Here is a 27,670-nt window from a genome sequence, read left to right on the forward strand (position 1 = left end):
CGGGAGAGGCGTACACCAGGGGAGGAGGGGGGTTCGGGGGCTCCCTGCTTGGGCAGGTCGGGAGCCCACGTCCAGGTCGTCTTTCCCGACAGCCCCACAGCTGTCCGGGAGGAGTGGGCTGCGGAGAGGGGGAGCCGCCCCGGGGACCCGCAGGCTGCGTGAGGAGCTGGGTGTGACCAAGACAGACTGTCGGGGGGGGGGGCTGACTCCACTCCCCCCACCCACTCTCCCCACGCGGTCCTCAGCGCCTTGTCACTTGTAGCTGGGGCTGCAGGGAAAATACCCCAGATGCAGGAAAAACGGGGCAAAACCCAGACCCGAGCTCTTGTAAATATCCACCTCGAGCGACACACCCCACCCCGCTCCCCGCCCACCGGGTCCCCTCACCGCCTGGCACTTTCCCTGCGACCCCACCCGGCTTTGCAAACCTGCCCGGGCCTGACCCAGCTGCGCCCGGCCCCGCTCCCCGCAAGGAGGCCCTTGAAGGAGGCCCTGCCTGTCTCGGGGTCCGCGGGCTCCGACAGACACTCGCAGCCTCCGCGGGTCGCGGGGAGGGAGGGTGGAGGCCGGGGTGGGGGTTAGAGGGACAGAGCCGAGGACCGGGGGCGGGGGAGGGCGGAGGACGGGGGTGGGGGCGGGTGGGAGGGGGTCGGACGGCCCAGGGCTTCGGCGCCCCCGCGGCAGCGCGGCCCACCTGCCCCTCCGGGACGAGGCCCCCCGGGGATCTGCGGCTTCCGCGAGCCGATGGCCGACCCTCGTCACAAGCCCGTCCTGCCCGGGACGACGCGCCCCGGGGTTAGGAGACCCCCGGGCCTGGGGGCGGCGAGGGGAGGGGGAGAGCGGGGCCTGCGGGCGCGGAGACCTGCCCCGCCCCTTCCCCTCCGCCCCCGCCCCGGGCCCCGCCCCCTCCCCTCCACCCCACCCCCGGAGTGGGGGCCGCCCCTCCACCCCCCCTCCTCCGGGCCCGCCCCCCTCTGCTGACCCAGCACGTTCCGGGGACCTCGCCGCCCCCTCCCGGCCCTGCGGGGATTCTGTCAGGACAGACGGCGCCTGTCCGTCCTCTGGGAGCGGCTGCCTCCTCCCCGGGCCTGCCCCCCACCCCCCGAGTCCTCCCTGTCCCCCGGGGAAAGGGCTGTGGGGTCTCCTCGTTGTCCTCCCGGGTTCCCCTCCCGGCTCCCAGCAGCCTGGAGCCCACACACACAGAGGGCGCGGGAGAGGGCGGCCCAGCCCGGCCCGGTCGGTGCCGCTGCGGAAACGCTGGGGGCTGGGTGGGGAGCGGGGTGAGGGGCATCCCTGAGAGGACCCTTTCCGGGAGGCGCCGGGGGTCCCGGGAGGCGGCCGAGTGCCCTCCGCTCCTGGTCCCTTTCCACAGACCAGCTTCTCCCCTCCCAGTTCCAGGGGTGCCCGGAGGAGCCCCGAGCCGTGAGGAGGGGGCCGGGCCGGGCAGAGCCCACGGGGCCTCCCTCACTGTGATGGGGAAGAGCAAAGACCCTTTGGGGGGAGCCCAGGTACAGGAGCTGCTCTGGACAGGACGACGGGGGCTCGGCCTCCTCCCCCCGGGGCTGGGTGCCGGGAAGAGAACTAGAGCTAGACGGAGTGTCCACGGCTGGGAGCGTTCAGGGGAGTGGGGAGGTGGTCCTGGAGGTGGCTCTGCAGAAACGCACGCCTGGAACCCACAGGCCAGAGCTCAGTGCACTACCCAGCCCATGGGACGCTGGGAGCACCCCGAAAACCCACCAGCCAGAGACAGCCCCTCTAATCTCCCTGAAGAGCCCTCCCTGGCAATGCCGAGAGGGCACAGCTGGGGGAGCTCATGAATCTCTGCACCCAGAATCGCAAGTCCAAGACCCAGATCAGCGCCTGGCCGCCTTCCCGCTTGTTATTTCTCCGTTGACCCTGTGTGGTGGACCATGAAGTCATTCCCTGGGGAAAGATGTTGTCTGGTCGGACATGTTCCTCCAAATACAAAAGTCCCCCAAAATTCATCTTTAAAATTAAACACAGAACCTTTGCTTAATGTCCCCAGAAAGAGCTTAAAATACTAAAATTCAAAATCTGATCCATTCCCTGAGTTTATGTAAATAAAACACTAAAAACTGTTGGAGACCTGCCTAAAGTACTAGATCACCAGTTTCTAAAGTCCTCCCCCAAATTAGGGTGAGGGCTGCCAGTAGTGTGTTGCAACAAAAATTCATGCCCATTTTGGGCTTTAATTGCTTTTAATTGTTCTGCAGAATTAAATGGTTCCTGTTGTCCCAGATCCAAGGTGACCATGACCCAGGTTTAGAGGGAAATACTGGTCCTTATGTTGTGACTCATTATTAACCGTGTACCTCGTCTGCAGCTTGATCTCCCTGAGCATCAGGCTCTGCTCCTCGGGAAGCCTGATCAGGAAAGCTGCAGGCCTGAGGCAGCCCCTGGAAACCCACTGGTTCTCATTGATCCTGGCAACCGGATACTCAAAGCAGAAGCAGATCCCAAGGAGAACACATTCCAACTGGTCTAAACAGTCATTTCCGATGCAGACTTGGAAAACCTAATGCTAAGGGGGGTGCCCAGGACGCCAGCCGGACAAGAATTCCGAGGCACCTCGTAGGGCAGGAGAAGTAAGAGCTGTGCTCAAACTCGTTACTGGGCCAGGAGCCAAACCCTCCCGCTCTGTAAGCCACCTGCTGAGATGAGGGGCTCCTGGATTTGTGGGGGTTTGAAATCTGGCCCCCGGGTGTTGGAAGGCAGAGCAAGGGCTTGCCGGAAAGATGGCAGGTCTGGCCCAAGGGCTGGGGGCAAAAGAAACACCCATGGAGGCCTGGGAGAAAGGGGAGAAGGACAGGTGGGGACAAAGAGGGCTAAAGGGTGAGCGTGAGGGCAAGTAGGACCGGTGGTTGGCAGCAGAGGCAGGGAAGAGGGCAGCTGTCACCCGGTCACGTTGGCTGCAGAGGGCTGCAGAGGGCTGGAGAGGGGCGGGGGCCGGCCCTTCTGTGAAGCAGAGTCACAGCTGGGCCTCGTGGGCAGTGGGAGAGGAGGAGGGTCAGGGTCCTTCCTGGAAGCGGCGGATGAGAGAGAAGGTGTGAGCAGGACACGAGGGACAGGGAGGAGGATGCTGTGCAGTGGTAAGGTGTGCAAGGTGTGCTGTGTAAGGTGACAGCCCTCCATACCTGTGTCACACCTGCTCATACCTGTTCCACTGACACCTGCATGGAGAAGGCACCATGGAGGCCTCTGGGAAGTGGGAGGGCAGCGTGTCTCCAACACTGTTCTATCTCTGCTGCTCATTTTCATCTTTGAAATAAACTCCTGCCCCCCTCCATTAAATTCATCCCTCTGAACCGTCAGAAAAGACAACGTAAAACCAGCAGCCCCAGGAGAGCTGCGGTGCCAGGGCAAAGAGAACAGTCTGTGCTTTCCATGAGAATTAAAGATTGGTTACTTCTCCTTTGTTTCTCATGCTTTTCTCAGCAGGTTCACACACCCTCAGTCCTATCCAAGCCACATGGTAATTTTGAGCTCGTCAAGCCCCTGGAAGCTCCATCCCACTGTTCTCAAAGGTGAGAGGACCGGGAGCTCCTTTCTTTGCCAGACAGGTGGGCTGGAACCTGGAGGTGTGAAGCCCCCGCTCACGGGTAAGTCTTCCTCTAAGATGCTACGGTGGAATCACGTTTTCTCGGCTGCACATATCGTAATCCATCCCGGGAGAGAAAGTGAAGAACGAGGATGGGCCCAGCTCCAGGGGACACGCAGGTCGGGGAAGCCTGAGGAGGCCAGAGGAGGCCGAGCAGACCTGCTCCGGATCCCACGGGTGCCTGTGCTGGGGGCACGCGGCTGGAGTGTCCACGCTTACTGGGCTAGGATCCTTCCCGCAGCCTCAGGACTCGACTGAAGGGGACTGTCCGCAGCAGAGCAGCTTGTCGTTGAGCCCGATGACGTCGCCCACGAAGCTGTCGGCGCCGACGAAGTCTGCGGCGATGATGTTTGTGCAGCCCCTCGCGGGCCCCGGGCGCTGCTCGCGGACCCAGGCGCTCAGGCGCGGCAGGTTGGACAGCGTCAGCTTCTGCAGGGACGCGGCCGGGTGCACCAAGACATACTCCAGGCTCTCCGTGAGGTTGATGCCCGCGACGAACAGCCCGTCTGAAACAAGAGGGGGCATCACAGGGTGGCCTTTCTCCCCCACGCAGCCTCCGCCCACCTGCTCTGACCTTTAGGGCTTCCTGGGAGGTGAAGGGTCAGGGGCCAGCTCCAGGGGGCTAGTGAAGGTGCAGAACCCTCACGGGGATCCCAACACCAGCCTCTGCCACTGTGACCAAAATGGGCCCCAAGGCAAGAGCTCCTTTCTAGAAGGACAAACCGGTAGGCAGACCCAGAGCTGCATAAGGGCAGCATCCAGGGTAAGCTGGAGATGGACACGGCTGCTGGAGCACAGGTCCACACAACATCCCCAGCCTCCCTCGGGGATGGGTCCGCACACCGTCTCAGGGGAGATGGACCCTCATCCAGCCCCTCAAGTCAGCAGCCGGCATCAGCAGGCGGGGGTAGTCATGGCAAAATGCCTTCACAGTCACAGACATGTTGGGGCAGGTGATGGTCGCTGAGTGCAGCTTGTTTTGTTTGTTTAAGGAAACATTTACAGATGGTGCTGGCCCTGAGAAAAGGCCACGTGCACCGAGTGAACGGCCAGTCGTGGACGAAGGGCTCACACACACACACACAGATGCACACTCCACAATCAGCTGCTCATTCGTGACAAGGGTGATAACTGCAGGGCCCCGGGACCTGTGTATACACATTTATGTGTCTATGTGTGAGTAAAGGTATGTGTATGTGTGTATGTATATTTGTCTATGTGCGAGTAAATGTATATGTGTGCATGTGTGTACATATGTCTACATATGTGAGTAAAGGTATGTGTATATGTATACATATGTGTGTGTATTTATGAGTAAAGGTATGTGCACATGTGTATATATATGTGTATATGTGTGTATATGATGTGTGTATATATGGATGTGCGTATTTGTGTATGTATATGTATATATGTGTGTATGGGATATATGTATGTATACATTTGTGTATGTGTATATTTGTATATTTTTATGTTTGTGTGTATATGTATATTTGTATATGTATATGTGCACATATATGTGTATGTGTATATGTTTGTATAAATGTATGTGTATATATATGTGCATATAAGTATATGTGTACATGTGTATATTTGTATATGTATATACATGTGTATGTGTGTGCATATGTATATGTTTATGTGTGTGCATATATGCATATGCATATGTTTATCTGTCTATGTGTATATATGGGTGTGTGTACGTTTATATGTATATGTGTATATGTGGGTATATATGTGTGTATGTATGCATATGCATACATGTGTATACATGTATATGTGTGTGCATTTATATGTATATGTATATATGTATACATGTGGGTATGTGGGTATTATGTGGATATGTCTGTGTGTACACGTATATGTGTGTTTATATCTGTATGTGTATACGTGTGCATATGTGCACGTGTATATGTACTCGTACATACATACACACACAAACCACAAGTGTATATTCCTTAGAAATGTTTTGGGTGAGGCTACAATCAAGCCCGTGTCCCCAGACAGCAGGTGCGTGGCCTGTGCTCTCCCAGCCTCCCCGCCTGAGAACGAGGGGAGCCACCTGGGCGGCCGCGGCTTTTCATGGACTCCAGGTAGCCGATGAGCTCGTCGGTCTTCACCTTGTTCCCCCACCAGTACAGGATGCCGGGCCAGAGCTCCAGGTGCCTGCTCAGGGTGTGCGCGTCCTCGTAGGAGACGATGACCTGGTGACCGGCGCTCCACAGCTGGCGCAGCGTCGGCACCTCCTGGAAGGCATGCAGTGCTTAGGGCGGGGGTGCAGTCTGGGGGAGTCTGAGGGTGAGGTCAGGGGTCATCTGGGGCGGGGTCTGGGGTCATATGGGGGTGAGTTCAGGGGTCATCTGGGGGTGAGGTTGGGGGTCGTCTGGGGGCGAGGTCGGGGGTCATCTGGGGGCAAGGTTGGGGGGCACCTGGGGGTGAGTTCGAGGGCCATATGGGGGTGGAGGGGAGGGCTGGCGCCTGGGACACCATCAGCATTTTTCTTTAAAATTACAAACCCCAAGCTCACATCGAGGTATTTGAGCCAACTCCCCTCGGTGAGTTCCTGGTGTAAGTAATAAGATGGATTTTTATTCTGTGTTCCATTCAGGGGACACGGAGCTGTCTGTGCAGGAAGGGAACATCACGGCATGGCACCCACAGCGTCCACTGTGCTCGCAGTGCAGCCGCCCAGGCCCCTCCATCAACAATGGTCCCCAAATCAGTCACAGACGCACCCCAGGAGCTGGGCGCACTCCTCCGTTAGCTCCTGGACACTCAGTGACTGGACGGTACTGGCCGCAGTGCTGTCTGCTCTCCTAGAGCAGCACCACACTCAAGGACCGGGTTTCTTTTTCTTAGTCTCAAAGGATGTAATCGGAGAAGGGCCAAATGTGAAGGTGTTTGAGTTCGTGAATGTAACCACAACCTCAACCCCAAAGTGGAGTGGATTGAACTTTCCCAGCTTCCTGGATATCAGGGAACAGTGTCACTCCCGCCAACAAGGCGGAGAACGTATGCTGGACGGCTTTCACTGGTGCATATGGAATCAAAATGCTGGGATAATTTCTAAGCAAGTCATAGATTTATGGACACTGGCTCCAGCCTCAAGTCGAACTTCAGACATGAAAACTGCCCACAGCAGGCAAAGCACATGCGCCCTCCTCACAGTGGGAACCAAGACGACCCTGGTAAATGGCTCCTTCTGGCTCCAGATTTAAGGCAGTGATCCCACCCTGAGACCACCGCGTAGGAATCGCAGTCCCACTGCCCGCCTGGCCCAGGAGAAATGCTGGGAGGGTAGGGCGGCCCCCACTCACCCCTCGGGGACACAGCATGTCTCCAAAGATGTTTTTGATGCAGCCCACGAGGTATTCATGCAGCTCCTGGGTCATCCCTTCAAAATTCCTGCAGGCTAAAATGACCACCTCCCGCGGGTGGTTCTCCAGCCACTCGGAAATTTCTGTGAGTGTATCCTGGGAAGGGGAAGAAACCAGAGTGAAATCCTTTAGGGCTCAGGGAAACACCACTCCCCACACTTCTAAGCAGTGCTCACTCATTCATTCCAAATTCACTCAGAGCATGTGTCAATCACATGGGGGGGCTTGCAGAACGTGGTGGGGGAGGATGCAGAATGCGGGACACTGATTACGTGCTTCAACTTGGCGGGCCTGGGCTGGGGGACCTGATCAGCCCCTGGGGAGGGTGGTGGGCACGGGCGACAGCGCCCTCCGCAGCCCCCCGGGCCTGGGAAAGTGAGGCCGGAGGCAGGCCCCATTTCCTCACCCAAAATACCACTGTTAGGGGAGGCTTGCCGGAGGGAACCGCCTTTTCCCCACCCCCTTATCTTGCCCGGACACTCCCCGTTGCCAGTGCAACTCCCATTACCACCAGTGCGCATACATTGTTGCCAGACACCGTTACCGGAGCAACTCTCGCCCCTTTTCAATCAACCTCCGCGCCCTCTCAGAACCAATCCAAGCCTTTAACCTCTACAGCTACCCCGCCCTCTAAACGCCCGATATAAGCTTGTACTCTCCCCTAATAAAGCTCTCTCTCTCTCTTGGCTTCTTCACCCTAAAAGAACCGTGTCCCGCTTGTTCCTTTCTCGCCGCCCTCCATACTTTGCACGCCACCCCGCCGGGGACCTGGCCAAGTCCCCCGCCTCGCCCTCGCCTCCGGGAAAGAGCCCCCGCCGCCGGTACCCTCCAAGCAATCCTGAGAGCCTAGGATTTAGCAACCGGCCGCCACCCCCCCCCCCGACGAATCAACTGCGACCGCAGCAGAACACGTTGTTTGCATAGCAGGCAGCCCCACAATCCTGCCTCTCACTGCCCAGGGGAAGACAGCTGGGGGTAGAAGCCACTGGGGTAGGGGGACAGCTCAGCAAGGGGAAAAGAAGAGCACAAGTTGTCTGGGTAAAGTGTGTGTGTGCATGTGTGGGGTGTGTGCATACATGTGCATGCACGTGATGTGCATGTGGGGGTGTGCTTACATGTGTATGCGTGCGTATGTGCATTGTGGGGTGTGCATGCCTGTGCACACGTGTATGAGCATGTGGGGTGCGCTTACATGTGCATGCGTGCGTGTGTGCATGTGGGGTGTGCTTACATGTGCATGCATGTGTGTGCATGTGGGGGTGCGTGCATGTGCATACACGTATGTGGGGGTGTGCATACATGTGCATGCATGTGTATATGCATGTATGTGCATGCACACTGCAGTTGAGGGCACTGCATGTGCAAAGGTGCAGGACCTGGGAGAGATACGAGTGTGCAGGCCATGGTGCGAGTGTGCAGGCCAGCATAGGGCAGTGGTGGGAGAGCCTGCAGGACATGATTCCAGATCATGGGGCGTGCAAGGTGGATACAGGCAGCTGTCGGCAGGTTTTAAGCAGGATAGTAACTGAAGCAAATATGGATTTTTGAAATGCCCCTCTGGCAGCCAGCTAGAGAATGGATTGAAAAAAGCCTAAACTGGAGTTAGGGAGATGAACCAGGGACCCACTTTGCAGAAGTCCAAGGGGCGCTTGGGAAATTAGGATACCAGAAGCAAGCTCAGAAATCGTGCATGGTTGGTGGAGGTGAAGCACAGAAAGACATCCTGGGTGAGCATCAAGGTCTGCCCTGGTGCCGGGAAAGATGTTTGAGTGGAGGGTGTCAGCATTCTTGGAAATGCTGCAAACACCCCGGCTCCCCCACCACCCCGCCCCCCAGCGCATCGCTGCGTGTGTGTGAATCTGAACACTCAGCACATCTTTCCCTGCGTGACCAGCGTTGGCCGTGACACGTGGAGCCGTCCCTCGGCTTCCCACTGGCCGCTGGGGTGGAACCACCTCTGAGCAACAGTGGACCCCGGGTTTGGCTCTGGAAAGACGCGCTGGGCGCGAGGCGGCTGCTGCAAGTCGGCGTCTCCCCGCCTGCACCTGGTTTGGGCCCCCTCCCCGCCCGCTCCCCGCGGGCGGTACCTCCACCAGCGCCGTGGTGTAGACCATGTGCACAAAGTGTAGGCTCTTCTTGGAGCCCTCCAGCATGTGCGCGATGCGCAGGTCCAGGTAGCGCACGCCGGTGTCCAGCTGCTCCTTGACGGTCAATACCTGCGGGCAGAGGCCGCTCGTGAAGGCGCGAGGCTCGGGCGCGCCTGCGGAGGGGCCTGCATGCGGAAAGCGCCGCCCCTCCTGGGAGACCCCCGCCGAAGTGCTGGGAAGGGCGGCTGCGTTCAGCCGAGGGACGCAAGCGTCCCAGGAAAGGCACGGCCTGCCGCGCGGGTGCACGCCGTCTGCCCGGCTCCGTCCCGGGAGGCAGCTCGGGTTGGCCCCGCCCCTGCAGAAAGGGCACTGCCCCCCGCCCCCACCTCCAACCCTGGGCTGGACCCTGCCCTTGGGGACGCCCCTGTCGCCTCACCCTCACCCTCTTCCCAGGTAGTCCCAGGAAGGGCCACCAGGGCCCTGCCCGGGCACAGCCTCCTGCCCGGCCTTATCAGCACCAGGACAGGCCCAGGGACTGCGGGTGCCAGATCAGTGAAGAGGAGGGGGCTGTCACAGCTGGGCAAGGGGCCACCGCACCCCAAAATAACACCAGGAAAAGCAAAGGCTCCTATGATGGTAGAATAAGGGGAAAAAATGACACCGTTGAGCTATCTGCACAGTCGGGTTCCTGTCTCCTCCAGCTAGAGGCCAGCGGTTCCACACAGCAGCAATCGCAGATCCGAGCAGGGGCTGCTCCTTTCCAGAACCTGCACTTTCCATCTCCATGTTTCCCCTGCTTCTCCGGTCACCCCTGCTTCTCCAGTCACCCCTGCTTCTCCAGTCACCCCTGCTTCTCCAGTCTCCCCTGCTTCTCCCATCACCCCTGCTTCTCCAGGCTCCTCTGCTTCTCCAGTCTCCTCTGCTTCTCCAGTCTCCTCTGCTTCTCCAGTCTCCCCTGCTTCTCCAGTCACCCCTGCTTCTCCAGTCACTCCTGCTTCTCCAGTCACCCCTGCTTCTCCAGTCTCCCCTGCTTCTCCCATCACCCCTGCTTCTCCAGGCTCCTCTGCTTCTCCAGTCTCCCCTGCTTCTCCAGTCACCCCTGCTTCTCCAGTCACTCCTGCTTCTCCCATCACCCCTGCTTCTCCAGTCTCCCCTGCTTCTCCAGTCACCCCTGCTTCTCCAGTCACTCCTGCTTCTCCAGTCACCCCTGCTTCTCCAGTCTCCCCTGCTTCTCCCATCACCCCTGCTTCTCCAGGCTCCTCTGCTTCTCCAGTCTCCCCTGCTTCTCCAGTCACCCCTGCTTCTCCAGTCACTCCTGCTTCTCCAGTCACCCCTGCTTCTCCAGTCTCCCCTGCTTCTCCCATCACCCCTGCTTCTCCAGGCTCCTCTGCTTCTCCAGTCTCCCCTGCTTCTCCAGTCTCCCCTGCTTCTCCCATCACCCCTGCTTCTCCAGTCTCCCCTGCTTCTCCAGTCTCCCCTGCTTCTCCAGTCACCTCTGCTTCTCCAGTCTCCCCTGCTTCTCCACATCACCCCACTGCTTCTCCAGTCTCCTCTGCTTCTCCAGTCTCCCCTGCTTCTCCAGTCTCCCCTGCTTCTCCAGTCTCCCCTGCTTCTCCACATCTCCCCACTGCTTCTCCAGTCTCCCCTGCTTCTCCAGTCTCCCCTGCTTCTCCAGTCACCTCTGCTTCTCCAGTCTCCCCTGCTTCTCCACATCACCCCACTGCTTCTCCAGTCTCCCCTGCTTCTCCAGTCTCCCCTGCTTCTCCAGTCTCCCCTGCTTCTCCACAATCCCACAACTCTACATTCCTTCCTGACATGGAGGCTACAGTGGGTGCCACTCGTATGAGGCTCCTTACACCTGCCCGCTTTGCTCTGTGTGTTGGCGAAGTTATGGCCCCTAAAGAGCTCCACGTCCTGACCCCTGGAACTTGGGAATTACGTTTCCTCGCCTGGCAAAAGGGACTTTGCAGGTGGATTGAAATCAAGGATCTGGGACAGGGGATTATCCTGGATTTAGGAGTTTCCCGATGTCACCACCAGAGTCCTGATAAGTGGGGGGTGGAGAGCAATGTGAGGGTGGTGCAGAGGGAGCAGAGGGATGTCCTAGCAGAGCAGGGGTGGGATGGGGCAGCGGGAGCCAGGCCTGTAGGCAGCCTCTGGGGACTTCACAAGGCAAACCGCAGGGTCTCCCCCACCCTCCAGAAGGAACCAGCCCCCCGACCTACTTCACATTTCCAACCCCTAGACTGCAAGGTAATGCGTGAAAAGGCACTGAGCAAAACAATAATGCAAAATGTAAAAAACAGTATTAACATAAAAAGCAAATGGTACCCTCCTTTCTACACAAAATAATTATAAAAAAAGCAAAAAATACAGCGAAAAAATCATACTCTCCCCTCTACACAAAATAATAGAAAAAGTGACACAATATTTTTAAAAATTAAGAAAATGGTACAGTTCCCGCCATAGGAAATAATACTAGAAAGAAACAAAAATCAGTGCGAAGTTAGAATAAAGGGGGAACATGGCACGCTACACAAAAAATAGTGGAAAAAGTAAAAAATAACATAAAAAGTAAAAGAAAATGGAACTCTCCCTTCTACACAAACAGAAAAAGTTAATATTAAAACCAAAAAGTACAAGAAATCAATACTATCCCCTTCCCACAACATAATACTCAAAAAAAGCAAAAATTAATATGAAGATAGAATAAAAGGGAAAAATGGTACTTTCCTCTCCCCCAAAATAATTATAGAAAAAGCAAAAATTAATATAAATTTAAAACAAAGGGAAAGGAAACAGTCTCCCCCAGCAGAGCACCCTCCAGGCACAGAGAGGCCTCTGTTTCCAAAGACTTAGTTTTTCTATTTTGTTTTTTATTTTGTTTTTGCAAACAGAGCAGTGTACTATTTAAAAAAAGAAAAAAAAAACAAGCCCTCTCCCTTGGCGTGGGTACCAGGGGGTACAATCCTGACCCCCACTTGGAGGCAACGATTTCCTGTAAGTTGTTTGTGTTTTGGTGCAGTGTTTATGGTGCATTTCTTCAGCTGGTGAAATATGTGCTTGGTTGTTTTTTGTTTGTTTGTTTGTTTTATTAAACAAAAAGCTTTTTTTGTGTGTGGTAACAAACATATAGCATAAAATTTGCCATTTTAACCATTTTAAGTGTGCAGTTCAGTGGCTTTCACAATGTTGTGTGACCATCACCACCGTCCATTACCCAAGCTTTGTCAGCACTCAAAACAGAAAACTTCAGAAAAAGAAAAGAAAACAAAAAGTCTGTCCCTTGAAGCATTGACTTCCCATTTCCCCCTGCCCCCAGCCCCTGGTAACCTGCAGTCTACTTCCTGACTCTATGAATTTGCTTATTCTAAATGTTTTACACAATTGGAGCCATATGTGCTCTTTTGTGTCTGGCATATTTTGACGTAGCGTAATTTTTTCAAAGTCCATCCATGTTGCAGGGTGCACCAGAACTCCATTCCTTTTAGTGGCTGAGTCACACCCCGTGGTACGGATGGGACACATTCCGTGCCTCCCTTCCCCTGCCCGTGGACACTGGGGCTGCTCCACCTGTCGGCTACTGTGAAGAACTGTGATGAACGTTGCTGTGCAGTTCTTTGGGTATTTAACTAGAAGTGGGATTACTGGATCGTATGGTAAATCTATGTTTAATTTTTGAGGAACCACCAAGCTGTTTTCCACAGCATCTTATTTTCTTTTAATATTTGGAAAATGTATAAACTTCAGAAGAGAATAGTGCAATTTGGATATAATCCTAATCGGCTGTTTGAACCATGGGATAAAATAATATAGCTGCCCATTACCCTAAACAAGGATTGTGTTTTCCCTTTCTGTATTGTTTCCTAGGCATTCGTGTTACCGGATGTAAATTATCCTCGCATCTTCCATATTCTAATTCTCTCTACTAACATTCTGTGTTAAGCATTTTCTGACATTGCATATTCCCTACAAAATCAGTACTAAGTTCAGCAAAACGTCACATCACATGGTTGTTCCATAATTCTTAGGACGTTTAAGAACAAAGCCTTGCACTGCTTCCTGATTATTTCTGTCGGACGGATCCCTCCCGGTTCCGGTCTGGTCCCTCCCTGCACTCCCCCAGCCCCTGGGCCACTTCCTGGGGACTGAGCGGGCGCTGCCCCTGCTGTGGCTGAGCTGGGCGCTGCCCGCCTCCTACCCTCTGGGAAGGTGGTCTCCCGACATTCCCGGACTCAACCTCCTCCCCGCCACAGCTCCCTGCTGCCCGGGGCTGCAACTCCAGGAGAAAAGCGAGTAAAAAAGAAAGAAAGCAGCCTGGTAGTTCCTCAAAAAGTTAAACTCACGGTTACAGGGGCCCGGCACTGCCTCCTGGTCTGGTCTCCGGGGAGCGACGCGGCTGCTCCGGAAACACAGGCGCTGCGAGTCCAGGCCGCGCTGTCCCCGGAGGCCGGAGGGCGGACCCAGCCCAGGGACCCCGCGGGGGACACGTGCGCTCTGTGCGTGCTGCGGAGAGCTGCTCACCCACGAGGAGGAAGCGGTTCTGACCCCTCCCCAGCACCCCGGACCCCGCGGGGCCCTGACCTGCGTGATGGACCATTTCAGCACCACCGGCTGCATGACACAGGGCACCACCTTAGACACAAGCTGCAGCAGCCAGGACTCCTTGCGGGAGACAGGGGACGTCCTGCTCAGGCAGTAGGTCATCGTGTCGTGGCTCCCTGGAAGCAACCACAGGGACAGGGTGTGTGTTAGTCACCCCCACCCCGGGCCTCTGCTTGTGGCCATGACACCACGTGCTCGGTGGGAATGTCCACCCGGAGCCAAGGAGAGGGACCTCAGGACTTCCCATCAGAGAGGGACCTCAGGACTTCCCGTCCACCTGGAGCCATGGAGAGGGACCTTCTCTGGAAGCAGGGTCTTTGCAGATGTGATCATTTAGGGTCTCAAGGTGAGGAGCTCATCCTGGTTGGGGGTGGGGGGGAGGACTAAATCCAGTGACAAGTGTCCTTAAAGAGTGAGAAGAGAAGATGATAGAGAGGAGACGGGAAACCATGCAAAGACGGAGCAGAGCTGGGGGGGATGCTGGGTTGGGGAAACGCAGAGCTGGGGTGATGCAGAGCTGGGGTGCTGTGGAGCTGGGGTGACGCAGCCACAAGCCAAGGGACACTGGGGCCCCCAGGAGCTGGAAGAGGCAGGAAGGAGCCCCCCCTGGAGCCTCCTGGGGAAGCTCGGCCCTGACCACACCTTGCTTTAGGAATCTGGCTCCAGAACTGGCAGAGACCAAGTTCCTGTATTTCCAGCCACCCAGTTTGTGATACATGCTAATTGCTAGAGCAAACATCAGCTCTCTATTCTTCCAGTCATATGGGAACATTGCTGCAACATTGCAGCAAATACTTGGGTGTGTGTTGTGCACGCCCACCTGCTGCTTCCTTCAGATTAAATCTTGGAACGGGAGTTTCTGAGCCAAGCAGCCAGAGAGCACAGTTACCTGCTCTGCCCTCGACAGGGTTTGGGTTTTCTCTCCCACCCGAGGGGGCCAATGAGCACCCCCATTCGGATCCATACTTGGCATTGGGAACCTCTCTGATTTCTCCCATGTGCCCAGTGAAAAGGAATGTCCTTGTTTTACTCTGCATTTGTCCACGACTAATGGGTTTGGGCAGTTCTGAAGTATTCCTTCTTCATTTCCATTCCTTCTTATCTGAATTGCCCTGCTGCCCTTAAGAGTTCTTAAGAACGCTTTCCATGCTAAGAAGGGTAACCCTTTGTGTGCAGTGGACTAGGCGATGGTTTTCAGGTTCGTCCTGGACTGAGTTTCCTGGGATGGAGGGGAATCCTCAGGAAGGACAGAGGGAGAGCTCTGGGGTCCACTGCAGGGACAGGAGGGCGAGCCAAGGGCAAGCGAAGAGGGGACTCATCACAACCCCTCTGAAACAGGAGCAGCGATTGTCAGACCCCAGAAAAAAGTCCCAGAAGGAGTGTCTGATCCAGGGGCCCTGCTGCTTATCTCATAGATACCAGGTGCACCATAAACTAAGGGTTAAAGGCTGTTTTAGAAATCCCAGTCGCAGTGGTGCCTCAACCCCAAAAGGTGGATAAGACAAGATCAGATAGGTCCATAAGATGAACCACCACAAGCAATCCAAAAGGCCTGCTTCCTCCACATAGATAATACAGTGCACATCAAAGAAGAGTTGTGTGTTAGAGTCCTAGCAACCAGTCAGCTCAGAAGGTGATGAGCACAGGACACCCTTCCCTCCCCACGTGGTTTATCCTTTTAAAAATGCCGCTCTCAGAAAGAGAGCTGGAGCCATTTTCTTTCTTTTCGCTGGCTCCCATCTGCTTTCTTCCTCTAATAAATCTTAAACTTTATACTTAAACGTTGACTCTCTGCGTTGTGCAGATTCTTGAATGACTCCGACCTAATAGCCATCAGAACTTTACCTGAAATAAATTCTTCAAGCTGCCAACCTGTTTCCATATGGGGATTTCTGAAAGCAAAGGCTTTAGGGAAGCAAACAGGAGGCCTCCTAGCACAGCACCCAGCCTGGGAAATGACCCAGTGAAAGTCGGCAGACTGGGGGGACCCGAGAAGCATCGAGAGCCGAGCTGGGGCCTGGGCCAGGTTCGCCAGCCCCCCACCCAGGTCTCCACAGAGCCCAGAGCTGGACCCTCTCGTGGCCCCATGGGGATGAGCTCCCTGCAGCTCTGTGAGAGGTCACCACAAACCAGCCCACTGAGAGCAGCAGGAGCATCCTTTCTCCTGGACACGAGGCCAGATGTCCACGTCGAGCTGCTGGCAGTGCCTGCTCCCCTGGAGGCCCCGGGCTGGCTCCGTCCTGCCCCTTCCAGATTCCGGTGACAGTACAACCCTTGGCTTGGGGCTGCCTCTCCCTGGTCCCTGCTCTGTCTTCCTTCCTCCTCTGTGTGTCCGTCTCTTCTCCTTATCAGGACAGCTGTTGTCATATTCAGGGCCCACCTGAGCCCAACACTACCTCGTCGTAACTTGATTCATCCGCAAAGCCCCTATTTCCAAACAAGGCCCCGCCTGAGGTTCCGGAGTGCTCGGACTAGGGGGTCGGTATCTCCCCGCTACAGTCATCTCTGTCCTTCGTGGCCTGCCTGGGGCTCGGGGTCACGGAGACGACCCTGGGGGTGCTCGCTGCTCTCTGAGGCCACCGGCCAGAGTGCAGAGCTCGGTTCAGGGGCCCTGGCTTCGCCAGCAAAACCGCTGCATCGCCACCAGCTGCTGCACTGCAGTCGTGGAACCCCGTGATCCCCAGACTCTGGGACTAAAGCCAACAAGCCAGGACTTCTGCAGAAAGGGGGCAGCTTCTCCTTTGAAAAATAAGGGTCAGTGAATTTTCCCAGAGCAGTGTCCTTGCAACGGTCAGAAGTGGAAGAAACCTCAGGGTCCCTCAACAGATGAACGGAAAACAAAATGTGCTCCCTCCACGCACAGGAACGTTACTCAGCTGTGAAAAGGAACAAAGTTCCGATACATCCTGCAACGAGGATGAAACTCGAAAACATGATACTGAGTGAAGGAAGCTGACCCAAAAGACACGTTGCAGATGAGGAAATGCCCAGAATGGGCAAATTCAGACAGAAAGCAGAGGAGATGGTGCCTAGCGCAGAGGTGGGGAGCGGCTGAGGGATATGGGGCTTCTCTAGGGGTGATGAAAATGCTCTACAATTGGTGGTGGAGCTGGCTGCACAACCCTGTGAATGCACCAAAACCACTGGATTGTGCACTTTAGATGTTGAATTGCATGGAAGGTGAATTATAGCTCAATAAAGCGGTAAAAATTAGAGGATGCAAGTCCATTATCCCTCAGCAAAACCATGCAATGCTTATTTGAAAGCGCACAAGGATGTTGTCCGGTGCCTTCCTGTGCCTTCCTCTCCGCCGGTGCAGGAGCAGGCTCAGGCCCCTCGTGCAAGCACATGTGCATGGAGGAAGGACCCACGTGGAGGGAGGACGGGCCCCACCCCTCTGGCTAAAGCGCAGATCTGGTGGGGTATCCTGGGGGGCGAGCCCCAAGGGGAGCCCTGGAGGGGCGAGGGCCTGCGCCCAGCCTCGTGGGGCCTTCAGACACCAGGACGGATCCCAGCCCGATTCCAGGAAGGATCCCAGCTTGGAAACGCAGAAGCGCCGCCCCGGCCGCCCGGCCCCGCCCTCACCTGGGATGGACAGGTGGTGCAGCGGCAGGTCCCAGAGTCCCGGGAGCAGCTCCGACATCCACTCCGCGTGCGCGCAGCGCAGGCGCGGGAAGCTGCTGGCCGCACTCAGCCGTCCGCCCATCGGGGTCCCGGCCGGTGACCTGAGGCAGGAAACGAGGGTCGGCAGAGCTCAACGGGCTGCACAAATGCGGGGTCTTGTCACCCAGGGCTTGTGTCTTTGAAAGAAAAGAGCAGACAGATGTCCCTGGGGAGAGGGTGGCTGCTCCGAAGTACAGGGAGAGCAAAAAAGGATCTCAGGGAGGAAGAAACCCTGAGAGCGGAGAGAGACAAAGAGATGGGGGATGGCAGGGGAAGGGGAAGGGGGAGGGGGGGGGGAGGGGAGAGTGGAGGGAGGAGGAAAGAGCCCCGCGCCCAGACCCCTCTGGGAAGTGGAGTGGGATGGTCGCGTCACCCCGCAGAGCTCGGAGCAAACCACGGACACTCCCCGCCCCCACTCCGGAGCCCCGCACCCGGACCCCCTCTGGGAAGTGGAGTGGGATGGTCGCGTCACCCCGCAGAGCTGGGGGTGCACTGCAGGCTGTAGCATGAGAGGCACTGGGGGCCCTCAGAGGCTGTCCCCGGACCTCAGCGGCTGCTCAGAGGCTGGAGGTCGGTCTCTCCCCTCGTGGTCAGGGCAGCCCAGCCCGGGCCTGTTTCTGGCTCTTTCCGAGAGGGTCCCCTGCTGTCCAGCACCCCAAGCTCTGCAGAACTGGGGCCCCCTCCTGTCCTTCTCCAGAGCCCCGTTCGGAGGCTCCAGGGACACACCTGCCTCCACCTTTCCACCTCCAAGGCAAACCCCCAGTTCCCACCACAGCGTCTCAGCTAACACACTGCCTTCCAGTGTCCTCCAGGAGGGGACTGTCCCCAGCCCACCCCTGGGTGCTCACGGGGCCCCAGCCCCACAAAGTGGACGTGGGATCACACACCTGCCTGAGACCTACCCAGGGGACACGGGACCCCAGACTGGCATGGGGGGGAGGTCCGTGATGCTCATGAGCCGGGCATCGAGTGGGTCTTCCCCATGCCAGTTTCTACCACGCGGGATGAGTTAGGCCCCAGGCTGGAAGTGGTGACCCTACCCTCAGGACTCTGTGGCCGACCCCAGGCCTGTGGCCAGCAGCTCCAGGTGTGACTGCTTGACTGGCAGGTCTCCGTGGGCACAGAGCCAGTTCCTCAAAACAGCTCTCTCCATATACGTATATGTATATATATACACGGACACATATGCGCACACACCACACGGACATACACACGCACCAGATGCATGCATGTGTACGTACACATGGACATACACACACACCACATGCATGCACGTGTATACACCACACGGACATACACACCACATGCATGCACGTGTACACACCACACGGACATACACACGCACCGCATGCATGCACGTGTACACACCACATGGACATACACACCACATGCATGCACGTGTACACACCACACGGACATACACACCACATGCATGCATGTGTACGCACCACATGGACATACACACCACATGCATGCATGTGTACGCACCACATGGACATACACACCACATGCATGCACGTGTACACACCACATGAACACTTGCGTGCACATCACATGGACACTTGTGCACACACACATCCTGTGGGTCTGTCTCCCTGGAGATCCCTGACAGACACAGACCCCCACACAAGTTCCAGAGTCCTCTGATGACAGGGACCTCACCTGCCGGAGCCCCTTCCCAGCACCCCTACTGCACCTCCTCAGCATGTACTGCTCTTTCTGTAAACTTCTTATCATGAAATAATTTCAAACTTACAGGACAGTTGCAAACATAACAGAAACTCCTACAGAAAACATCAACATACCCCACCCTCCCAGATCCACAGATCCACCAGTTTTGACATTTTGCCACACTTGCTGTAACATTCTCTCTCTCATCTATTTATCCATGTCTACCTAATAGCTATCTATATCCATCTATTTATCTATCTCTATCATCTATCAATATAACCTCTGTCATCTATTTAGATCATTTATTTATGTGTCCATGTATCTATCTATCTATCTGATCAATCCAGTTTCCGAAACTTGAGTGTAGTTTGTTTACACCATGCTCCATTCCTTGAACACTTAATACTTCTATGTACATTTCCTAAGAACAAGGATATTTACTTATGTAACAACCACCTTAAGGGAGTTATCAAGTTCAAGCAATTTAACATTGATACAAAGCTTACACTCTATGTTCCAGTTTTTTCATATGACCCAGTGATGTCCCTTTGAGCCTTTTCTCCTCTCTTCATAGATCCCACCAGGATCGTCTATTGCATTTAACTGTCATTGTCTCTTTAGTTGCTCTTTTTTTTTTTTAAATTGTGGAAACATAGACAACATAAACTTCCCCATCTAAACCGCTCCTAAGGATACCCTTCAGTGAGATTAATCACATTGACGATATTCCAGGGCCCTCACCGCCTTCCATTGCCAGATCTTTCCTGTCACCCGTGACAGAAACCTTGCACCCCTTACCAACATTCTTGACCCTTAACATGTAGTTGTGGAGTGCATGAATAAACGGCTCTCACCCCAGACACTATACAGGATCCCCAACTCTTTAAGAACACCTCTGCCTCCCTGCCTACAGGCACAGGAATTTCTATCTATACAAGTGTTTATTGTTCCTCTGGGGAAATCCAACTAAAATGCAAACTTAGAAATTGAGAAATGATGCCCTTCCTTTTGTGCCACTACATCTGTTCTTTGGGTGCCCTCTGATCAATTTGCTAGTAACAATTCCTTTATTAGAGTCAAATAATTCCTGGGACTTAATTTATTTGCACTGACACAGAAAAGGGAAAAAAATCCCATCAGGAATTCAGGTGGCTTAGCAAAGAGAGCCTAGGAATTTAGCCCTCTAAGCACAGAACCCCAACCCTGGGGATGCAGTTCTCCTACACCCTGGACATAAGTGTCATGCTCGCGATGGGCTTTAGTGACAGCTCAGGCTCGATTGGCTTCGGTGACAGCTCAGGCTCCATGGGCTTCGGCGACAGCTTAGGCTCAGCCAGACTCAGCTGGCCGGGAAGGGGGTCCCTAAGAGCCGGCCGTACCAGCAGATCATCAGGGGCCCCTTGGCAGGCAGCCAGGTGGGAGGAGGGTCCCAGAGAAGGGTGGGTGTCAGGCTCCTTCTCGGGAGAAAATGCACCACGTCTGTGCATCAGTGACGCCCTGGTAGGAATTGCTTCCCCTGTGGTTTGCTCCTGTGGCCAGGCTCCCCGGGTCTCCCTTCTTCTCTCTCTGATTCCTGCCTCACAGCTATGCACCATGAGGGTGCCTCTTCCCTCCCTTCTGCAGCAGGCTGAGGAGCACAGCAGCTGGTCTGTGTGTACATTTGCCCTTCCCACCCCAGCACTAAAGGCTTATTCCTGTTAAACTGCAGCTGGTCGATCCCAAAGGAGAGACAGAACTCAGTGCACTGAGCTGGGCTCCCCTGATGGCCACGTGGGGGCCTGGAGCCACCCTGAGCCTCTTGGTGCCTCAGTTTCCTCACAATGATCGTCCTGCCTCCCAGGAGTTCCCAGGAATGACCTTCACCGAGATCCGGAACAAGGCCTGGGGCGCCACATGGAGGGAAGAGGCAGGGGCTGATTTCCACCTTCTGGGGTGGCTCCATTCTGTCCTCTCATTCCACCAGAACATGGATTCTCAGGGAAGAGCCCAGAGGAAGGGCGGGAAGAAAATAATTAGGGTTAGCTACATTACACTGGGGTGTCCACAGCTCATGGTCCCCCACAGGACATTCACCATTGAACTGGGAAGGACGGCCCCGGCTTTAGGCCAGGTTTTTCTCCAACCAGAGACTTTCAATCCCATAACAGGGAGAAGCTACATCAACTCAGGATACGGCAGAGAAGACTTCCTGAGGGCTCAGGGCATGTTGTGCTGTGTGTTTCTCCCCGAACCTGCAGAACCACCGGGAGGGGGGTCTATGTCCAGCTCCCACGACAGGTGAAAACGCAGGTGAGGGGAGGTGAAGAAAAGCTTTTGGGGGCATTCCCTGGAGCAGAGGCCCCACCCCGTCCTCCTGCCCCAGCGTGAGGGTGGTGGGACACCCCTGGCAGGGAGGACAACTGTCCTGCAGCCAGGACACACACCCTGCACCTCTGCTGGCCCTTGCCTTCCCAGACGCATGGACCGTCCTCACTGCATCTCCTCCCGAGCAACTCGCTCGGACTCACGAGGACAGCGCATCTGGGGTGCAAATAGCAACAGCTGACAGTTAGCTCCAAACCCAGGAGCAGCTCTGGGCTGTGGCCCCCCTGCCCTGACGGCGGCCTTCCTGACCTGGGGTCCGCTCCACGCCCGGGAACTTTACAAGCCTTGCCTCTACCAGCCTAGAAAGACTGACCCCTCCTCATCAGGTCTCCTTTGCACTTTGTCTCCAGAACCCACGCAGGACGAAGGGGCTGCAGGGAAGATCCCACAGGCCTCTTCCTGAAACAGTCGGCTGGGCCCTGTTAGCCGAGGTCCACATTCCAGCTCTCATCCACAACACACCTGGAGCAGCTCCACCTGCTGCCTCCACCTGCAGGCAGCTCCACCCCTCGCCAGTGACTGTCACATAGCAGAGAATCAAGAAATAGCTGTCCCGTGAGCTCACTGGTGATGCGCACACACGCGGCCAGGCTCAGCCACCTCCCACATCCTCTCCCAGCCTCCCCCGCCTCACACATCCGTCCTCCTGGACACGGCCGGGGGCCCGGTGGGAACGGTCAGAATCCTCAGCACAGCCTCCATCGCCCAAGCTGGCGGCCACACAGACTCGGACAGCGACTCAGTCACCCTGCAGGGCCGGGGCCCAGCTGGCCGCGCGTTCTGAACCCGGGGGGGGGGGGGCTTGAGCACTGAGCACAGCAGCGGCACGTGCGCCCCTGGGGCTGCTCCCTGGCGGCGACCCCACCCGGGGGGCCCCAGCACCAGCCGCCGGGCACCCCACCTCCTGCCCCCACCAGACCCCGGGTCTCAGGGGTGACATGTGACGAAGCCCATTGCGGGTCCCACCCCAAGCCCACAGCCTCATCAGGGACCTGACCCCACCCTGTCCTCACTCACAGCCCCCTCCTCTCCTAGATTCAGACCCCTCTGGCACTCACCTCCCTGAGCCTCCGGGTCCGGGAAAGCCACGCTTCCTCCTGGCTGCACCAGCCTCCTGCCACCCCACGGACACTGTGCCCAGAAATACTTCCCCAAGCACACATAAGCCACGGCCCTACGGGGATTGGCCACACGGACACCCACACCCCTGCCAGGGCTGGGGAGGAGGGGCCAGCCCGGGTTCACCCCAGCCTGAGCTGCGGGTGGGTAGGAGGGAGCTGCCCAAGCAGACACTCGGGGCCTCGCTCCTGCGGACTGGGAGTCGGCCCTGCCTGGGGCATGGGGAAGGGTTAGGGTTAGGGGACCCCAGGGACACTGAGATGTCCTACTGTGTGCAGAGTCCTCACAGGGGAGACCCACCCATGGACACCGAGATGTCCTACTGTGCACACAGGATCCTCAATGTCCAACCGTGAGGATGGGGAAACTGGGCTGTGTGTCCTACTCATCTGTCCTCCTCCCATTTCGTCCTGCTGTGGTCACCCCGACCCCAAGGAAGGACCTCGCTCTCGGCCCTTTCACCTCCGGAGCCCCAGGTTGCAACATCTCTGGTGGCGCCTGTGAGGCCTTTGATCCCTGAGCAAACCTGATCGGCGTGTGCTCTGCATCCTTCCTGGGGCGCCGGCCCTCTGCAGCCTCCGGCACCCTGAGTGGCCCCTGTGCTGCATCAGGACTGATGCCAGGGCCTCCGTCTGTCACGTGGACCCCCAATGCCACGCCCACCCCACGGACCCCTGCCATCCTTGGACGCTGACCCTGCCTGCAACCAGGACACCCACTCAGGACCCGCAGCTGGTCTTGTCCTCCAAGTGTCCGCCGTCTCGTCCACTGGGAACAGGTATGCTGGGCACCCTCCTCCCCAGGGCAGGCTGCAAACCGGGACTGGAGCAAGGGGTGAGTGTGTGGTTACAAGTGCAGTGGGCTCCGCCCAGTGCTGGCCAAGGCACCGCCTCAGGGCCTGACGTCCCTGGGGGATGGCCCCCTCATGCCGGCCGCTTCGCCCCCTTTCTCTCCCCAGCACCCTCCTCTCCTCCCTGGAACGCTCGGGGCCAGGTGTCGTCCTAGGTGGACATCCGGGCAGCTCCTTGTGCATCCATCACCTCTGCTTTCTCCTCCCCCTCACATTCCAGATCCAGGTCCTTCAGCTCTTTCCATCCCCTGCTGCCCCTTCCCTCCCTCCTTTCCCTCTTGCCCTCCTCCTTCCCCTTCCTTTCCCCTCCCTCCGTCCTTCCTTCCCTCCTCCCCATTCTCCCTCCCTCCTTCCTTCCCTCCCTTCCCTGCTTTTCACTGAGAGTCCTCTGCCTACCAGCCTGCAGCCCCCTCACTGGCCCCCAGTTGTCCGTTCTCCCCTCCTCCCTCCACACGCCCATGGCCCCAGTTGCGTCTGTAAAATGGGGTGCTGATGCCCAAGCAACCTTGACAGCTTCAGGAACCCCCAGTGCCTCTGGAATAAAACCGCCCTCCCTCACCTTCTGGAGAAGCTTCCTGAGCTCTGGCCTCCCTTCCTTCCCCATCTGCCTGGGGTGCACCTATTAATGCGCCCCAGAAATCCACACCTGAATCCCTGGGACGGTGCGTGTGCTGGGGCAGCGGCGAGGGCAGTGAGGGCTGTGCGAGAGGCCCTTATGATGGGTGGGGGAGGCACCCTGGACTGCCCAAGGGCATCCCAGGGCCCTTAAAGGCAGAGAGGGGGCAGAAGAGGCAGTGGCAGTGGGGGGGGGGGTGGGCAGGACTGGACCCTGCCGCTGGCCTTGGGGATGGAGGAGGGGCCATGACCAGGGATGTGGGGGTCCCTGGAGCCTGGAAAACGGAGCAGACGATTCAGCCTGCAGCCTCCAGAAGCAACGCCACACCCACGCCTTGAGTTTAGTCCATTGTGGACTTGGGAGACCCATTTCCGACTTCTGACCCCCAGAACTGGAAGACAATACATTTCTGCTGTTTTAATTAACCCGGTTTGCAGTAGTTTGTCACAGCAGCTGCAAGAAACTAACACGTCTCTCTCCTGCAGCTACTCCCTCTACTGGAAATCTCACCCCTTCCTCCGCAGGAGTTGAACTCCTTTCCTTTCCCCACTTCAAATGCCGCCTCCACCATGCAGCCCTCCCAGCTGCCCTGAGACAGGAGCGTCTCTGTCCTCCCAGTAGCTAAGCACTTTGTGCCACTGCCTTTCATGCTGTCGTGAACTAAAGAGATTGCTGTTTTATTTCTAGCACGGAGGGCAGGGCCTGTGTCCTCTGCATCTCAGCACAACACCATCAGTAAATGCTCATCTGGTCAGCAAATGCCCCCAGCTAATGCCCCTCAAGCAGATCAACCAGTAAACGCTCACCCGGTCAATAAACATCCTCAGCAAACAAACAAAACCTGAAGGGTCATCTGTGATTTCCCAAGCTGAGGATAGCGGGTGGCTCTTCTTTTTTAAAATCTGTAAGAGTTGGTGTATTTTTTTAAGCGGCATTTGGTATAGTCACAAGGTTGTGGAACCATCACTTTTATCCAGAGCCAGGTCATTTTCCTCACCCCAAGGAGATCCCACTCATGAAGCAGCCAATCCCCACCCCACCAGGCCCCTGGGGAACCACGAAGCCCTTTTTCTCCCCACAGACCTACCTGTTGTGGACATTTGGTAGCAACAGAACCAGACAGCCTCTCTGATAGGTTCGTGTCTGGCTCGTTCCACTCAGCACCGTGCCTCCGAGGTCCCTCCACATTGTAGTGAGATCAGAACGTCCTTCCTGTTTCTGGGTGAATAATATTCTGCTGTGTGACATTCAAACCCCACATGACAAGCAGGGTGTCCCCTTCCTAACAGAGTGACCGGGGAGGGTGAGTGTCCTTCAGGAATGCAGACAAGGTCACAACCGCCCCCCAACCCAGCAGGCCCTGAACCAGCTGCACTCACCGTAGAGCAACCTGGTAAAGGTGTGGGGTGGGGCACCTGGCCCCAGGGACAGGGTAGCAGGGACAACCAGCCACGGGCAGCCCCTGACCCCACAGTGGGTGCCCTTCCCATGTGGGCATCCAGCCTCTCGGGACCCACCCCGTGGACCCACCTCCCTGTGGACCCACCGCCTGGGGGACCCACCTCCCTACGCACTCACCTCCCTGTGGACCCACTGCCCTGGGGGACCCACCTCCCTCAGGCCACCCTGGGAGGCCATTGTGACCCCACAAGAGAGACCAAGGGGCTGGAGCAGCTGTTGTCTGAGGCCTGGCCCCAGGTTACCACAGGTGTGCTGACACACTTGTTACCCAGGACGGTACGAGTTGTACGGAGGAAAGCAGTCCACGGCAGGTGCAAGAGGACAATGTTTGGGGCCTGTCCAGCAGGCAGGAGAGTGGTGGACCCGGGTCTGGACATCATCACAAGCCAGCGGCAGGGGCCCAGACGGGGCCTCAGGTGCTCACCTGCGGCAGGTGCCTCTCCCAGGCTGCCTGGAAACGCTGTGCCCTGACCCCCGGGCTCAGGTGTTCACTGGCTCCTGCTCGAGGTCTGTGGACAGGGACGCAGAGGTGCTGGGGGCAGGAGGAGCGAGAACAGGGCGGCCCCACACAGCGGCCAGATGGGGCAACGGGGAGAAAGTCCTGGAAGGCTCTGTGCCCAGAGTCAGGTTCTTCCAGCATATCAGAGGGATGGGGCAGCTGGGTCTGCAGGACCTTAGACATGTGCCCAGGCTCGGCCACAGATCCCGACAGGAAGCCTGAGTCCATTGGAGCACGCACTGGGGTCCGCAGGAGGTGTGGGGCTCCCTCAGCTGCCTTCCCGCCTGCCTGGGGGGGGGCCACGGCAGTAAGCACGGTGGTCACAAGAACCCCCCAGGACAGACCTTTGCCCGAGTGACTGGGATCCCCTGTGCACAGCTGACGGGATCAGGGATGGAGCTGGTATCCCCTGGGCAGAGCTGAGGGGATCAGGGATGGAGCTGGGATCCCCTGGGCACAGCTGGGGGGATCTGGGATGGAGCTGGGATCCCCTGGGCACAGCTGGGGGGATCTGGGATGGAGCTGGGACCCCCTGGGCACAGCTGGGGGGATCAGGGAGGGAGCTGGGATCCCCTGGGCACAGCTGGGGGGATCTGGGATGGAGCTGGGATCCCCTGGGCACAGCTGAGGGGATCAGGGATGGAGCTGGGATCCCCTGGGCACAGCTGGGGGGATCAGGGAGGGAGCTGGGACCCCCTGGGCACAGCTGGGGGGATCAGGGAGGGAGCTGGGATCCCCTGGGCACAGCTGGGGGGATCTGGGATGGAGCTGGGATCCCCTGGGCACAGCTGGGGGGATCTGGGATGGAGCTGGGACCCCCTGGGCACAGCTGGGGGGATCAGGGAGGGAGCTGGGATCCCCTGGGCACAGCTGGGGGGATCTGGGATGGAGCTGGGATCCCCTGGGCACAGCTGAGGGGATCAGGGATGGAGCTGGGATCCCCTGGACACAGCTGGGGGGATCTGGGATGGAGCTGGGATCCCCTGGGCATAGTTGCGGGGATCAGGGAGGGAGCTGGGACCCCCTGGGCACAGCTGAGGGGATCAGGGAGGGAGCTGGGATCCCCTGGGCACAGCTGAGGGGATCAGGGATGGAGCTGGGATCCCCTGAGCATAGCTGGGGGGATCTGGGATGGAGCTGGGATCCCCTGGGCACAGCTGAGGGGATCAGGGATGGAGCTGGGATCCCCTGGGCACAGCTGGGGGGATCTGGGATGGAGCTGGGATCCCCTCGGCACAGCTGGGAAATCAGGGATGGAGCTGGGATCCCCTGGGCACAGCTGGGGGGATCAGGGAGGGATCTGGGGTACCCTGGGCACAGCTGGGGGGATCTGGGATGGAGCTGGGATCCCCTGGGCACAGCTGGCAGATCAGGCATGGAGGGTCCTCTGGGGCCTGGCTGTCTGTGACCTGGATTGGCAGGTGCTGGGGCAGGTGTTGAGCGAATTCCCTTCTCCTGGGTTGCTGTGGGTGCTGGGAATCCCCCAGGGGCTGCGTCTCGAACACATCCCCGTTTTTGTCCCAAAGCCAAGAGCTATGCGCGGTGAGTGAATTGAAATAGTGTCACGGCAAACACGGCCCAGGTTTAATTGGTTTGTCTTTCCCTGTTGACAGAGCAATCGTGCATCGCAAAGGATGCTTGAAAACCACTTTGGAGCTGGAGGAAGGCATGCAACTTGCTTGGCGCAGGCCCTTCCAGCTCGTGGACTTCTGCACCCTGCCCATGCCCTGGGTGCTCTGGCT

The 27,670-nt window shown here is 57.2% G+C and overlaps 1 protein-coding gene across 2 annotated transcripts; it reads right to left on the reverse strand.

Annotated features, from left to right (window-relative positions):
• Positions 1-2,190: 2,190 nt before the first annotated feature.
• Positions 2,191-22,857, reverse strand: PLCXD1 (phosphatidylinositol specific phospholipase C X domain containing 1). Of its 2 annotated transcripts, none has more exons than XM_037824660.1 (7): positions 22,442-22,857; positions 17,271-17,410; positions 13,665-13,801; positions 9,081-9,209; positions 6,934-7,089; positions 5,679-5,862; positions 2,191-4,125 (listed from the first exon to the last, which is right to left on the reverse strand). In XM_037824660.1, exons 2-7 carry the CDS (start codon positions 17,389-17,391, stop codon positions 3,863-3,865), a joined length of 990 nt encoding a protein of 329 aa, XP_037680588.1. In that variant the 5' UTR covers positions 17,392-17,410; positions 22,442-22,857; the 3' UTR covers positions 2,191-3,862. The 2 variants fall into 2 exon arrangements, with proteins under 2 accessions (XP_037680588.1, XP_037680589.1); XM_037824661.1 differs by having other exon boundaries at positions 17,271-17,485; positions 22,442-22,511.
• Positions 22,858-27,670: the final 4,813 nt, after the last annotated feature.

This window comes from Choloepus didactylus (assembly GCF_015220235.1).
Source record: "Choloepus didactylus isolate mChoDid1 chromosome X unlocalized genomic scaffold, mChoDid1.pri SUPER_X_unloc3, whole genome shotgun sequence".
Taxonomy (NCBI): Eukaryota; Metazoa; Chordata; class Mammalia; order Pilosa; family Megalonychidae; genus Choloepus; species Choloepus didactylus.